This window comes from Hippocampus comes, unplaced genomic scaffold (assembly GCF_001891065.2).
Source record: "Hippocampus comes isolate QL1 unplaced genomic scaffold, H_comes_QL1_v1.1 scaffold39, whole genome shotgun sequence".
Lineage (NCBI taxonomy): Eukaryota > Metazoa > Chordata > Actinopteri > Syngnathiformes > Syngnathidae > Hippocampus > Hippocampus comes.
This window is the reverse complement of record NW_017842054.1, coordinates 1,321,165-1,334,594: the sequence shown is the minus strand read 5'-3', so window position 1 is coordinate 1,334,594 and position 13,430 is coordinate 1,321,165. Positions and strand designations below refer to the sequence as shown.

The 13,430-nt window shown below is 47.2% G+C and overlaps 1 protein-coding gene across 3 annotated transcripts in view; it reads left to right on the top strand.

The window, feature by feature from the left end:
• nrg3a (neuregulin 3a) overlaps positions 1–13,211 on the top strand; it is a 141,330-nt gene extending 128,119 nt beyond the window's left edge. The window contains exons 3-10 of one of the 3 annotated variants that reach the window (XM_019860382.1): positions 3,538–3,611; positions 4,667–4,669; positions 8,655–8,678; positions 9,874–9,976; positions 10,196–10,322; positions 10,542–10,615; positions 10,745–10,885; positions 12,012–13,211. In XM_019860382.1, the coding sequence (XP_019715941.1) occupies positions 3,538–3,611; positions 4,667–4,669; positions 8,655–8,678; positions 9,874–9,976; positions 10,196–10,322; positions 10,542–10,615; positions 10,745–10,885; positions 12,012–12,492 (1,027 nt within the window). In that variant the 3' untranslated portion in view covers positions 12,493–13,211. Of the gene's footprint in view, positions 1–3,537; positions 3,612–4,666; positions 4,670–8,654; positions 8,679–9,873; positions 9,977–10,195; positions 10,323–10,538; positions 10,616–10,744; positions 10,886–12,011 lie in introns of all 3 variants that reach the window. The other 2 variants (XM_019860380.1, XM_019860381.1) reach the window with 2 other exon arrangements.
• The last annotated feature ends 219 nt before the right edge of the window (positions 13,212–13,430 follow it).

Sequence of the window (13,430 nt, the reverse complement as noted above, 5' to 3'; positions counted from 1 at the left end):
TGTGTGTGTGTGTGTGTGTGTGTGTGTGTGTGTGTGTGTGTGTGTGTGTGTGTGCGCGTGCGTGTGTGTGTGCATGCGTGTGTTACATAAAGCCTCACCTCAACGTGTTTGCCAAGCAGCACGTGAGTGTGACCTGGCTCTGTATATGATGTTACATAACACACACACACACACACACACACACACACACACACACACACACACACACACACACACACACCGACATGCTGACAAACACACATGCTGACAAACACACATTGGTGCATAGGCTTGTACACACAAAGTTATATGTTGACGAACACGGAAACTGGCACACACACACTCACACACACACACACTCACACACACACACACACACACACACACACGCACACACACACACACACACACACACACACACACACAGCATCAGCAGCAGGAGCACGTGTTTACATCTTTGAAGTTTGTGCAGTGAGTGCATGCGTGCTCTTGTAATGAGATTTAAAAATAAAAACAAATGTTTGAGGCTCACCGCACTGAATTGTGGGATTTTCAGCACAGAAACTCCGAGCGGCGCGTACGAACGTTGGCACCCGTACGCATTCCATCGTCTACATGCAGGGAAAACGGGCCTTCATTTTAATACTTTGAATATTCGTTTGACCGAAACCAGTTTGACTTTGCGACATGAAATTTGCGAGCCATGTCTTTCAGGAGGAGACCCGCCCCAAAACATTACATATTTTTTGTGTGCTTGAGTGGACACTTTTGGCCTTGGCGGAGGTCTTTGTTCAGCTGGATGCCTTTCTAACTTGACTTGAGCAGCTCTGAGTCCCGAATGCGCCTGTCAGATGACCCAATGAAACATTTGAAAAGGTTTGGCCACCACACCCGCAGCCCACAAAACCTTTTGTACTCTTCATCTTTGATCCCCAAAATCCGAAGCAGAATTCCACATTACGTCAATGGACATTGGCGGGACACTCCAACCCGGAATCTTTTAGCTGCGAGCCCGACGTGCTAACCACTAGGCGACGTGCCATCTGGACAGGCCTGGAAAAGCGCTTGTGTGCTCCAATCTCAACTGCCAAGTTGATGTGGGCCTCCCATTTTTAATCACTTTTGAGGTACAAATTGAGAGGGGAGCTGCACGTCGGCCACCCGTGTCTTAGCCAGCAATCGCGCGTGTCCCCCCCGATCCCTCCCACGCATACTTTTCATGCACGCGCGTGTGGCGGCGGCCGCGCCGAGGGACGCCGATTACGGCGATCGCCATGGAGACGGCACGGAGGTGGCAGCCGCCTTTAATTGCCCCGCGGGGACTTTCGAAGCGAAAGAAGATGAGACAATATGAAAGGGAAAAAGCCCCCCGCCCCCGAAGACGCTGCAAATAATTTGCCGTGAAGGGGAGTGAAAATAATAACAAACGGAGGCCAAAGAGGACATCCAAGCGCCAGGAAGAGCGTTCGTTTGTTTCACTCAATGTCAAAGCCGTCGTACGAAACGCGCGCACGCTCGGCCGAAAGAAATCCCGCAGCGGACGTCAAATGCGACCTTGATGGATGATTGATGAAGCGGTGTCTTTATGAAAAACAACTTGCATAAAATCTTCAAGCCGGCATCATAAAAGGGGTAAAAAAGAAAGAGGAGGCCGCAACCGAAGACTTTGAAAGTTCGTTTGTTGGGGCAAAAAAGCAGAATTGAAAGGTTGTCGTTTGAAAAGTAGAAAGATTTTGAAAGGGACGCAAAATCCTGAATGAAACGTGCCACGGTTGTTTTTACGCAAATGGAATGAATGAAGAAATGACTGAATGAATGAAATGTGCTTTGCTGTTTTCCTCAAATGAGCCGCCGTCGCCCTCAGTCAAATTCGTCGTCTGGCCTCACCTGGACCCAAGGATCACACAAAGGAACTCTAAACAAGCCATCCAAGGACATTAGGATTAACTCGACGGCACTGGACAATGTGCAAGCTTCAAAGAGTACACCGTGAGTTTTTAGCAAACTAGGAATATCAAGTATTTTGGCTTACATCAACCAAAAGGCTTTAGCATTGATTTAGCCACTGGATTTGTAAACATGACCAGATGATCCATCTTTTCTTGTCTCTGCTGCTTTTTTTTTTTTTTTTAACCCACTTGCAGACTAAAAAGTCTTCCCTGCTATCATTCATAATTCATAGCAGCATATTTTCAGGCAGACTTTTAGCCGCTTGCCGGCATGTCACAGGCAATTGAGAATTGGCCTAAAAGTGCTAATGCTAATGCTAATGCTAATTGAGGATGTTTTGGGGGGGGGGGCATTATTTTGCTTAATAAAATCACAATAATTGCTATTTTCTTTCATTTGTTTTACTTCAAAGTATTATGTCTTGGACGTATTATGTTTGCATAACACGTCAATACGCAGTGAGGTTTCGATTTGAAAGCCTCACTGCGTTTTCATTTTGTACTTTTGAAACGGACACTTTTGTTTTTCAAAATAATCGTAATTTTTTTTTTGTAGATTAAAACTGGCAATGTTGATGACCTGAAAGTTTGAGGCCAGCACATACTAAAAGTTTTTTTTTTTTGGGGGGGGTGGGGGGGGCGTGAATTTTGTGAGCACATGTGAATAATTGACGAATCCCTTTGCTCTCTTGAAAGCCTTGCGAGACAGACGCCCGCGTTGGCCAAACATGTTTTATTCATCAAGTCCGCCAGTTCAACGCCGCAGCCGAAAACTGCCTCGTAACAATTTGACCGCTCCAAAGTTCGAGAAACGTAAAGCGCATCACGTTCTCGAAAAGCGAGCTCCCTCTAGTGGTCCTGACATGAATGGCTGAATTCCACATTCAAATCACTCGTCAAGTTACGGTGACTGTCACGATCACAATTTTTTGTATTATTTTTTGAGGAGGTTTAGTTTTGTGTTGTATTGGTGATGATGTTAGAACAAAAAAAATGTAATGACATATTCCTGAAGTGCATTGAAGTACATTTGTGACAATGTTGAGAAAAGGCAAGATGATTATTACAGAAATGTGGTCGTGCTGGAGGCGCGGAGGGCATGGAGAAGGAAATATTTGTTGTGTGGGAGCTCCTCTTTTCTCTTCCTCCTCCTTCTCTTTCTCCCCATTCTTCTTCTGCACCTCCTCTGCCACCAAATCCTCCTCACCGATTTGCATTGGTTCCTTTTCATCTTTCTCCTGCTCATTTTTTTTCCTCCTGTTTTCTTCCCCGCCCCCCTTTTCGTCCTCCTCCTCCTCCGTGTTCCCTTGGACCTCTTCCTGCTCCCCCTTCATACTTCACCTCCACGTTTGTACTTTTCTTCTTCCTTCCGTTCCTCCTTCCTTTGTCCCCGTCATCCTCCTTTTCCCGCTCTTCTTCCTTGGCTTCATGTTCTCCCCTCGTCCTCCTCTGAGTTTCCTTTCCTTTTTCCCCCCTCTCGCTTCGTCTCCTCGTCCACCTCCGACTCTTCATCCACACCCACGCCGCCCTTCACGTTCAAGAATGTGCCAGTTGTTGTCAATGTCGAGGCGTTGACGTCACGTCTGTCCTCCGTCTCTCCCCCCGCCAGGTGTCGAGAAGGCTACCAGGGCATCCGCTGCGATCAGTTCCTGCCCAAGACCGACTCCATCCTGTCCGATCCAAGTAAGACGCTTACACGTGAGACCAGAGCAACATTGCATGTCACGGCCCAAAGTCAGCGCCTGACCCGTGTCGTTCTCGGCGCCTGACTCAAAGAAGAAAAACAACACCGTGAGCCGTTGGTTCTTTAGACGGTGCTGTGCCTGCACCGACAGGACAAGTTCCCGGTTTTGCTACATGGCAGCACCGAGTAAGCGCAGGCTCCGCTTGTGATCCGGCCTTGTTGTTCCTGATCGGTGCGTCCCGGTTAGCGTCATTAGCACCTCTGCCGCCTCCTCAACAACGACGTCTCCGTTGCTAGGCGCCCTCTCAAAAATCACAATAATGCGTTCGCGCGTTGTCAGTGTCTTACTTAAAAGGCAGCCCGCAGCGTCTTCGAATGATCCGGAAAATAAGCGGCTGCGCGACCGCACAATGGCAGCGACGTCTTTGTTTGGATCACAAAGTGGCCCAAAATGCATCGGCGGGAGTCATCTGACTTCCCAATCGATAAGATTGCTCTCGTATTATTCTTTTGTGACTTGAGTAAAATCCAGTGATTACGGATGATTCAATTTTGACATACTAACCAGTATGTCAAAATTGAATTGATCGCTTACATCGAGAGGCGTCAGAATGAATCCATTCGACAACTATTTTCGTCATGGAGTAAAGGTCGTGAGTACACAATCAAACCCTTTTGTGTGATATTGCTTTATTTTTGCTTCATTGTTTTGTTTTTTTTTTTGTTTTGTTTTTTGGTCACCGCAATAATTGGCTCATAAACCGCATCGGGAAAATGGATTTGCAATTCGCTTGAATGCAAAACAATTTTATTTGATTAATCAATACAATGATGGATTCTAAAAAATAAGATAAAAAAAAATCCCAGGTGACAGTCCTCCATGTCTCTAAACATGACTGATCTGCAGTGTTGTGCCCGCCATGCTAGTTGATGTTGTCACGCTCGCATTGAACGTCGGCCCACTTGCGAGCCAACGCAAAGCCGTCTTTCATTCTTTCTTTGCTTTTCTCTCCTCACGTTTGTTGCTTTGACTGCTTTTCGCCTCCCCAAAAAGTGGGTAAGTGCAAAACTGGAGAAGAAGAGCAACGGTGTTCCTCTTCTTCTTTCCCCCACCCTGTCTCCACCCCCCACCCTCCTCTTTCCCCACCACAACTCCCGCCCAGCAACCCTCCCCCACCTGACTCTTGTGCTAGCAACTCATCTAAACATACCAGTTTACTTTTGGTGTGACTGGAATTTAGTGTCACTGCGCACTGCAAAACGGCAAAAAAAGCTAGCCCAAAATGAAAGACCCTGTCAAAAAGGAATGGAGAGATTTGTTCCTGAAAACATTCTAGAGACTGGAATTGTTGAAAACACACGCAAACGCCGAGAGCGATCAAGTACAGCCATCCCTTGCTATATCCCTTATTCAGGGTATCTCTTCGTTCTTTCTTTCTTTCATTTTTTTTTTTTTTTTATTGCTCTGCACAGTTACTCAACTGCACATCTGCCGGCAAAGTCAACATGCTAACCTAATTGAATGTATCGCAACCAGCCCGGAAGAATGATAATCCATAACATGTGTTTATGGATAGAGGAAGGATGGAAACGGCAGCTGCTGCGCTTTCAACGGCTTTTTGAAAAAAGCAATAACGACATACACTGCACAGCGTTCACGGCGCACTTGCTGCTAGCGTTGAGAAACACCGTCACCGTGCGCCGCAGCGGCTAATGCTACAGCCAATACTAGAGAAGGTCGTCACGTGTTGACTTCCGCAAGTCCTTTTAAAGACATTCACATTCGCAGTCATGTCATGGTTTCTAGTGTGGGGATGACAGCCCCCAAGTGGTCAAAAACAATACCTGCACCTCGCATGCATATACTGTACCGGTCTTAACAACATATCGAAATGATGTCATGAATACGATGTGGCTACTTTGTGGATTTGATCTCTCGCGGGGGTGGTCTGGAACATAATTTCCATGCTGTTGTGGAGTTAGAATGTTCACCATTCCATTTTTTTTAATTCTTAGTTTGTTATTTACATAATAAATAAGAGCTACCAATTGTCCTCTTCTATTTTGCTGAAATGAAGCGACACGATCCTCATTTTATTTTTTTCCTTTTGTTTTTTTTCAGCCCACTTTTTGCAGTGCAGCATCCGCTCGTGTCGGTTTTCCACCTGGTAACCTCCTAACATGCATCTTTACCTGCCCCTAACAACCCCCCGCCCCCAACCCAATACCTTCCCCGCCTGCACTTCCTGTCCGGCTAACACTTAGCAACATGCCATCAGGTGCGAGAACAGTTCATCAGTCTCGGCGGAATAGCAGTAATTGTGGGGGTAATTTGGGGTGAGTGAGGACGAGGCCGAGCAGTTGCAAAGAGAGCCCACGACGACGCGCTTAACTGCTGACTCGGCAGACGTTTACGTTTCCCAGAAAAATACACGGGGCAGAAAGAATCGCTCGAGCGTTGAAAAGTTAGCGTCGGCCGCTAACGGCGGAAACATTTGAATCGCTCAAGCCATTTATTCTTCTCGACTGTTCATTCATCATTTGGGACTTTTTCTCCATTTGTTGGAGGCACTTCCAGCAAATGTCAAGAAACAAAAAGCCCATTTTACATCCAACAACAAAGCAGGATTTTTTTTTTCTTCCGAACCAATTGCTCACCTAGAACGTCAAACACATACGGCAGACTCATGGAAACTAGCATAGAAGTTGCGTGAATTACGAGCCTTCAAACGACCGTGTCGTTTGTCCAAAGCGCAAACTTTGTTCCCAGAACCTTGACGACTCGCAGTGTGTTTTATTTGTCGGGTATGTGTGAAGAAATTATGATTTCGCCATCAAAATGTCTCTCTCAGGCTCGATTTTGGGCTTGATAGTTTGATGTGTCACAAAAGTCCCAAAATATTTGCATGATAGCCAATGTTGTGCTTGTCATGTTGACAAAAAGCTCATCTTGTCTGCTTTTTTTTGTCCGAAACTCTTGTTTTGGGTGAAGCTTTCCCGCTGATTAAAAGGATAGACGCAAAGATTTTTGTTCTGGGTCAAGAAGAGAGTCCACTCATTCTTCGCCGCTTAGCACAATCACCTTGGCTCTGGAAAGATGTTTCCAAATGCGCCAACGCCAGCTGTCAAGATGAGCGCGTGTGCTTTGAAAGCATCTGGTACTCGATGAGTGAAGGGCATCTTGCTCATTTCGGCCACGTATGAAGACTGCACTCAAGGAAGGCCCCCAAAATGCACCAAAACACACAAAATGTTTCTCCTGGAGTGGAGCCAGAGTTCTTGGATAATCGGACCGCTAAAAACAACACGAAAGCCGCCTGAAAGCACTTTCCTGTGATTTGCAATGACTGCGCCGCGACCTCGTGGAGTGACGCGTGGGGGGCGCGGCGCGGCGGTGACGATGTATAAAGACTTGCTTTGAAAATGCGTTTTGTTTTCAAGCTCCTTTCCATTTGCATCTCGCCGACTTCGCGCGTTGAGAGCCCGTGAACGATTGTTCGCGCTCCAGCTGTCAGCCACACTTTTTTTTTTCTCTTCTCACAAGAGAGAGAGAGAGAGAGAGAGACACGGCACACAAGAAAGGGAAAGAACTCGAAGAAGAAGAATGCACTCAAAGGCGAGAGCAACTTGAAGACGGCGTTCCAATTAATGACGAGCGACAGGAAGAGAGGCAAGCAAGAAGAACTGCAAAGGGGATAAGAAGGGAAGAGGAATTCGACGACCCGCCTATGGCAGAAAGAGAAAAACCTGAAGAAACACACACACAAGAACATCGAGAAGAGAAGCGCTCAAAGCGGCGTGGCAAAGAATGACAAAATAACTCGACGCTTCCTTCTCAGTACTTTTCCTTCACGTTCAACTTGAGGATGAGCACAATTGTTTGACTTTGGCGGAGGTCATTCTCCTTCTTCTTCTTGTAGTGTCGCTGTTTATTTAAGTATGTACGGACCGTCCCCCAGCGGGGGCGTCCATCTTGAGCACAGGGGCGTCCGCACGGCATCCATCTTGTCCCTTCCTGATGGATGCTCCGCCATCTTCAGCGCCGGCGGCTTTACGGAATAGCCGACTTGGAAATTGAGTTTGTAACCCACCGAGATCAACGCGGTCGTCCGTCAAGGTCGGCCGGACGCCGGCTAAATGAACGTGTCGGACGCAAGATGAAAGAGCGGCATTGGGCCGAAAAACGGACACGTTGTTTACTGCTCGTGTTGGGCGGCCGCGCTAGCGCCGCCTGAGGAATGACATTTGCTTGACAATGTCATTAGCTCTGTCTTTGTTGCCAGAAGACCGAAAAATAAATAAATAGAAGCATTTCGTCTTCTCGAGGCGAACGAGACTTTCAAAATAAAAATACTTTGTTTTGAATCTGCGATTTTGTGAGAGGGGAAAAAAAAAAGACTGTGCTTTGTAGGAAAGACTTTCTAAACAGAATACTATGTTCTGCTCAAAACAAGACTTTCAAAATAAAACACCTGGCTTCCAACACCTAATTGTCTTCACTCGCAAAACAAAAGAAACCTGTCTTTCAAAATAAAACGTTTTCAATCTGCGCTGCAAATATTGTGAGGAAGGAAGCGTTTCAAAATAAAATATGTTTCGAGCAGGCACTGTCTTCAGTCACAAAACAACAGAAAGGACACTTTCACAATAAAAGAGCCAGGCCAACTATGTTGGCAATGACAGACCTTCACAATAAAACACAGGCTTCCAAAATGAATCATTTTGTTCGGAAGGCCCAGCGTGTTTCCAGTCACGCAAAAAAATGGAAATAAAAGACTTTCAGGAACTGTTGGGGACAAAAACCTTCAAAATCAAAAACTTTGATTCTGCTCGAAACAAGTGGTCTTGAGACATCAGAAAAGATTGTTGTCATTCAACAACACCAAATGAGTACTGCTAATGCTAAATGCTGATGCTAACATCCTCTCTCTCTCTCTCTCTCTCTCTCTCTCTCTCTCTCTCTCTCTCTCTCTCTCTCTCTCTCTCTCTCTCTTCCCTTTTTCCCCCTTGCTTGCCTTTCTCCTTTTCGTGCGTACCCGCAGACCACCTGGGCATCGAGTTCATGGGTAAGATCACCTCTTGGGCGGGCATGTGTGTTTGTGCGTGCGCGCCTGTTTGAGTCAGATATTTTCCATCCAATGTGAATGGGCTGCAGTCGCCATGGAAACGGCCACAACAGGGAGGAGACGGGTGGGCAGAACTGCCATCACACGCAATCCTCATTTGTGGTGTGCGTGTGCGTGCGTGCGTGCGTGTGTGTGAGTGTGTGTGAGTGTGTGTGTGTTTTCGTTGAATTGGTTTTAAATCATTTTAATTGAAATTAAAATCCATGTTTTTTTTTATTCTTTTATCTCATTGATACTTGGTTAATTGCCTTATTGAAAAGATTAAATTAAAAAAGGTACACCTATAAATTGATTCATTCATTATTACTGAATTCATGATAATTATTCACATTCAATACTTGTTGATATTTGATATTACTAAACTATATGAACAAACTAATTTACATACAGTATTTTTTTTCTCTAATCGCAACTTCGGAATTATTTTATTATTAAATGCAAATACTTTACCCATAAATTTTAGTGTTTCATTAATTGTCATGAAATGAATAGAATTAAAATCAGTTTCTTCATTTTTATCCATTCATCTCATTCAATAATAAATTAAAAGATTCATCTGAGAAAATATATTTAAATCTTCAATACTGTAATGTGATCCCTTCATTCATTATAACAGAATTATTCATCAATTATAACCGTGCAATGAATCTTGCCCAATGTGCTGTAGCTGATCAAGCTACAAAACAAACTCCAGGTTGACATCATAGCTCACCGATCGCTAACAATTCATCCATTTCATGAATCGCAAGCCTGGGTGTCTCGCAGGGGTCCACCTTAGGTCCACTTGTCTGCACCATTTAGCTCCTCCCCCTAAGCGCACTCTTCCATCACCATATGCTCGCTGTTGACTCGCGGATTACCTTCAGTTCCTTCAAATCCACGCTCCCACCTCCCTCAAGTTCCACAAAATCCAACTCTTAACATGTGTACACGCACATGTCGTGTATCTCCACATTTGAGCATGTAATAGTCCCCTACTGTTACGTGGCACTTGGTTGTGTTCTTTTCCTATAAAATGTTGTAATGTATGATTGTTGTTGGGGTTTTTTTGTGCTTGTCTGTGTGTGTCCCTGTTTTGTTTTTTTGTTTTTTGGGGGGTGGGTGTTGTTTGTTTGTTTGTATTTTCCATGTGCAGAGAGCAAAGAAGTGTACCAGAGACAGCTGCTGTCCATCACGTCCATCGCTATGGCGATCGGCCTCCTGGGAGTGCTCTGTGTCGTTCTCTACTGCCGAAACAAGTCAGTCAATGGAATGAAGCGCCACCATGTTATATTGTACCTGTGCATGTACTCCTGTGTGGGTGTCTGCCTGGCTGGCTGTGTGTGTGTGTGTGTGTGTGTGTGTGTGTGTATATGTGTTCTGGATGTCAATGAATATATTTGTCTGGTTGGTATTTTGTGTGTGTGTGTGTGTGTGTGTGTGTGTGTGTGTGTGTGTGTGTGTGTGTGTGTGTGTAGGCGTCGGCGAGAGAAGCTTCAAGCTCACCTGAAGGAAAGTCGAAGTGTGAAAAACTACACCACAAACGTGAACAGCGTCCTGGACTCCAAGACCAGAAATGGCAAAGCCGACATCAGAATGCAGCAGGTCCTCTTCCTCCTCCTCTTCCTCCTCGTCATCATCGTCATTGTTATTTTTGTTGTTCATCCTCTCCCTCTTCCGGTTGCTCCCCAACTTCTTCTTTGGATTCTCTTGATCATCTTCTTCAGGCTCTGCATGATGATGATGAAGATGATGATGATGATGAAGATCTTTAACATCTGAGTCTCCTTCTTCTTGTTTACTATTTATGTTTTCTCGCAGCAGTATTGCAAACGTCCTCCTGCATGTCGTCACAATGATATGTGCGAGCCGCTGTCCAGAAGCACTCCGAAGCTCACGTGTGTACACACACACACACACACACACACACACACACACACACACACACACACACACACACACACACACACACACACACCCACACACACGTGTGAACAAAAATGCATTGTTCCATTTTTGTGGCTCAGCACGGAGCAGAGGAGTGTTCACTGGTCGGCCGCTCACAGGACCGCGACCGTTCCCAGAGGACGCCCCAAGGCTTTCGATCTGTCCTATCATCACCTCCGAGAGGCGGAGCTTACTGAGAGGGAGGTTGAAGCGCCGCGCAGGTGAGGAGGCTCCCAAAGTGCACCTCCACGTTACTTACCGTGAACCCCTTTTTAACTCCATGTTGAAGTGAAGGGGAGGAGCTTTGTTGAGTCAGGCCACGGCACGACAGACGGGGGGAGTGCAAGCGTCTTGACAAAAGAGGTCAGGAAGTATGTGTCGGCGGTGGGGAGGACAGAAGCAGCTGCAGTGACCCATTTATTTCTTTCCGTGCTCTGCGGGAGGGCGAGATTCCGATTATTTTCTTTGATCCTTTGCGTCATTTGATTGTTGAACGTTGCTCAACGGGGTATGGGTCGACGTTTGGCTTGCGGACACCTTGAATTTCCTCCTTAGGGATTGATTAATCAAGTATCAATCCATTTTTTTGACTGCGTGTGTATCTTGGGTGCACGTGTCTTTTTGTGGGTCTGGATGACGATCTGGTTGTCAGTCTGTGTGTGCGTTTGGCTGAGTGCTTTTGTGTGTGTGTGTGAGAGATAAGGGCGGCAGGGTGTACTCGACCCGGGCGCCTCTCCGTCTCGACGCGGCACCGGCCGCGCGGCGCCTCTCCTCGCTCCGCGCGGCGCACCCGTCCTGGTCCAGCGCGTGCGAACTTCACAGGCGCTTTCCATCTGATTGCCTTCGCCGGCATCAGACGGGATTTGTCGGCCAACGTTATCTCAGGAATTAGCCTTTCCCTCCCCGCATCGTCCTCCCTTATCAGGCGCGTCATCTCCGCAGGGACGCCTCGCAATCTCCGCCGCGGCAGATGATAAAGGCCCGCAAGGTTTTCCTGCGAGACGAGGCGGCCCCGCGCGCGATTGGCGGGAAAAGGCGAGATCGGGCAAACGTTGGGGCGAGATGCAGAAACTGGCAATCGCAGGAAGACAAAGCCTAACTCATTTCCTGTCACATGACCCCCAGAGCTGAAAACATGGCCTCCCCAATGCTCAACCCTCATGCCACGATTTTTCGCAATTGGCACATCAACGGAATAGAGAACCACAAAGGCTCACTTGATCGTGTTTGTCGCTTCTCGGTCCGAGCTGCTCAATCCTCGCTCTTCACAACTCGGTCTTGACGGCTTCTCTCAAGGCGTCGCCTTCTTTAACTGATAATTCCTTTCTTTTCTTGTTTCCTGTCAAGTTGCATCCATCAGGAGGAGCCTCGCTGGCCCGAGCCCAGACCCGAAGACCCGGTCAATATGCAATTTGCCCTCAACATGCGCTCGCAACCCGACGGCGCCCCCCCCAGGCCGGGGAGCCCGACCCGCCGCTCGGCCTCCGTCCCCATCGTCCCGTTCGTGCGGGTTGGCCACGACGACGAGGTTTCCTGTATGCAAACCGCAATGATGTCATCAAACGGCGCCGCGCCCCGCCAGGAAGGCGCCGGCGATCGTGCCACGGCGCCTTGTCGGCGGGGGCGAGAGGACGGGGAGCGGGAAGCGGCGCGGCTGCTGCTGCGCGAGGCGCACGAGAACCTCTGGGCCTCGACGCGCAGGCGGCAGGAGGAGGGCGGCGGCCCGGTGGCGATGCGGGCAAGAGAAACTGTTTGTCTCCTCAACTTTCACGTGGGCGGAGCCTCTAAGGCCACGCACACTCAATTACTGAGAGAGCCGGACCAATGAATAAAGACTACAAAAGACGCTCTCGTTGGATAAAAGAAAAATCATCACGCCATTCTGGATGCACACAAAATGGCTGCCGAGAAGAAGGGGGGAAAAAAAAAAAATCACTTCATTTATTTGCGAAACACGACAAAAAAGATACCAAATAGCCCGTTGCTCCATGGTGGTTTTCACTGTACAAAGAGTATATGAATATATATATATATATAAATATGATATATGGATCTAAATATATCGAATTCAAAAAGTGACCAAGTTGAAGAATGACAGGAGTGATGTTCGTCTTTTTTTTTTGTTTGTTTGTTTCTTCTTCTTCTTCTTCCTCCCTTTCGTTTTGTACGACGAACGCTGTCACGAGCGCCTTTTGCTGGCCGACGCCAAGATGGCGACGGCGATGACGACTTGTCAGCCAAGAATCACAGTACGCGTGTGCGTGTGAATGCCAGCGCGCGTGCGTACACATGCCCGCGAGAGTGTGCGCGCACGTGCGCCCCCGTTGTTTTTTTTGTTTTGTTTCTTTTTCAAGTTGCCAGCGGTCACCAAGGCGTGCACAAGGACAAAAAGGAGACAAGGACACAGCGGGAGAGAAGGAAGCACATTTTCTGAATGTTTTCTCATCTGATTTTTCCATGGATGTGGGTTGGCTGAGCGGCGTCAGCGTGTGGGCTGGCTCTTTGGCTGTTGCAACAAGAAATAAATGTCTCTATGTTGTATCCTCACCGCGACGCGCACTCTTTGCGTCCGTGCTGTGGAAAACAATTGTCCCACACTTTGAGACTTGACAGGCAAAAAAAAAAATCTTGACCTGTCTTGCAACCCTGCTTCGGTTTTGAGGGAATTTGGCAAAAAAACTCCCGTCGAACAAAGACCCAGACTTCAAAATGGCTGCTGACCTGAGGCACCGGGCATGTAAGGACGAGCTCAGAGAGGCAAAGTGG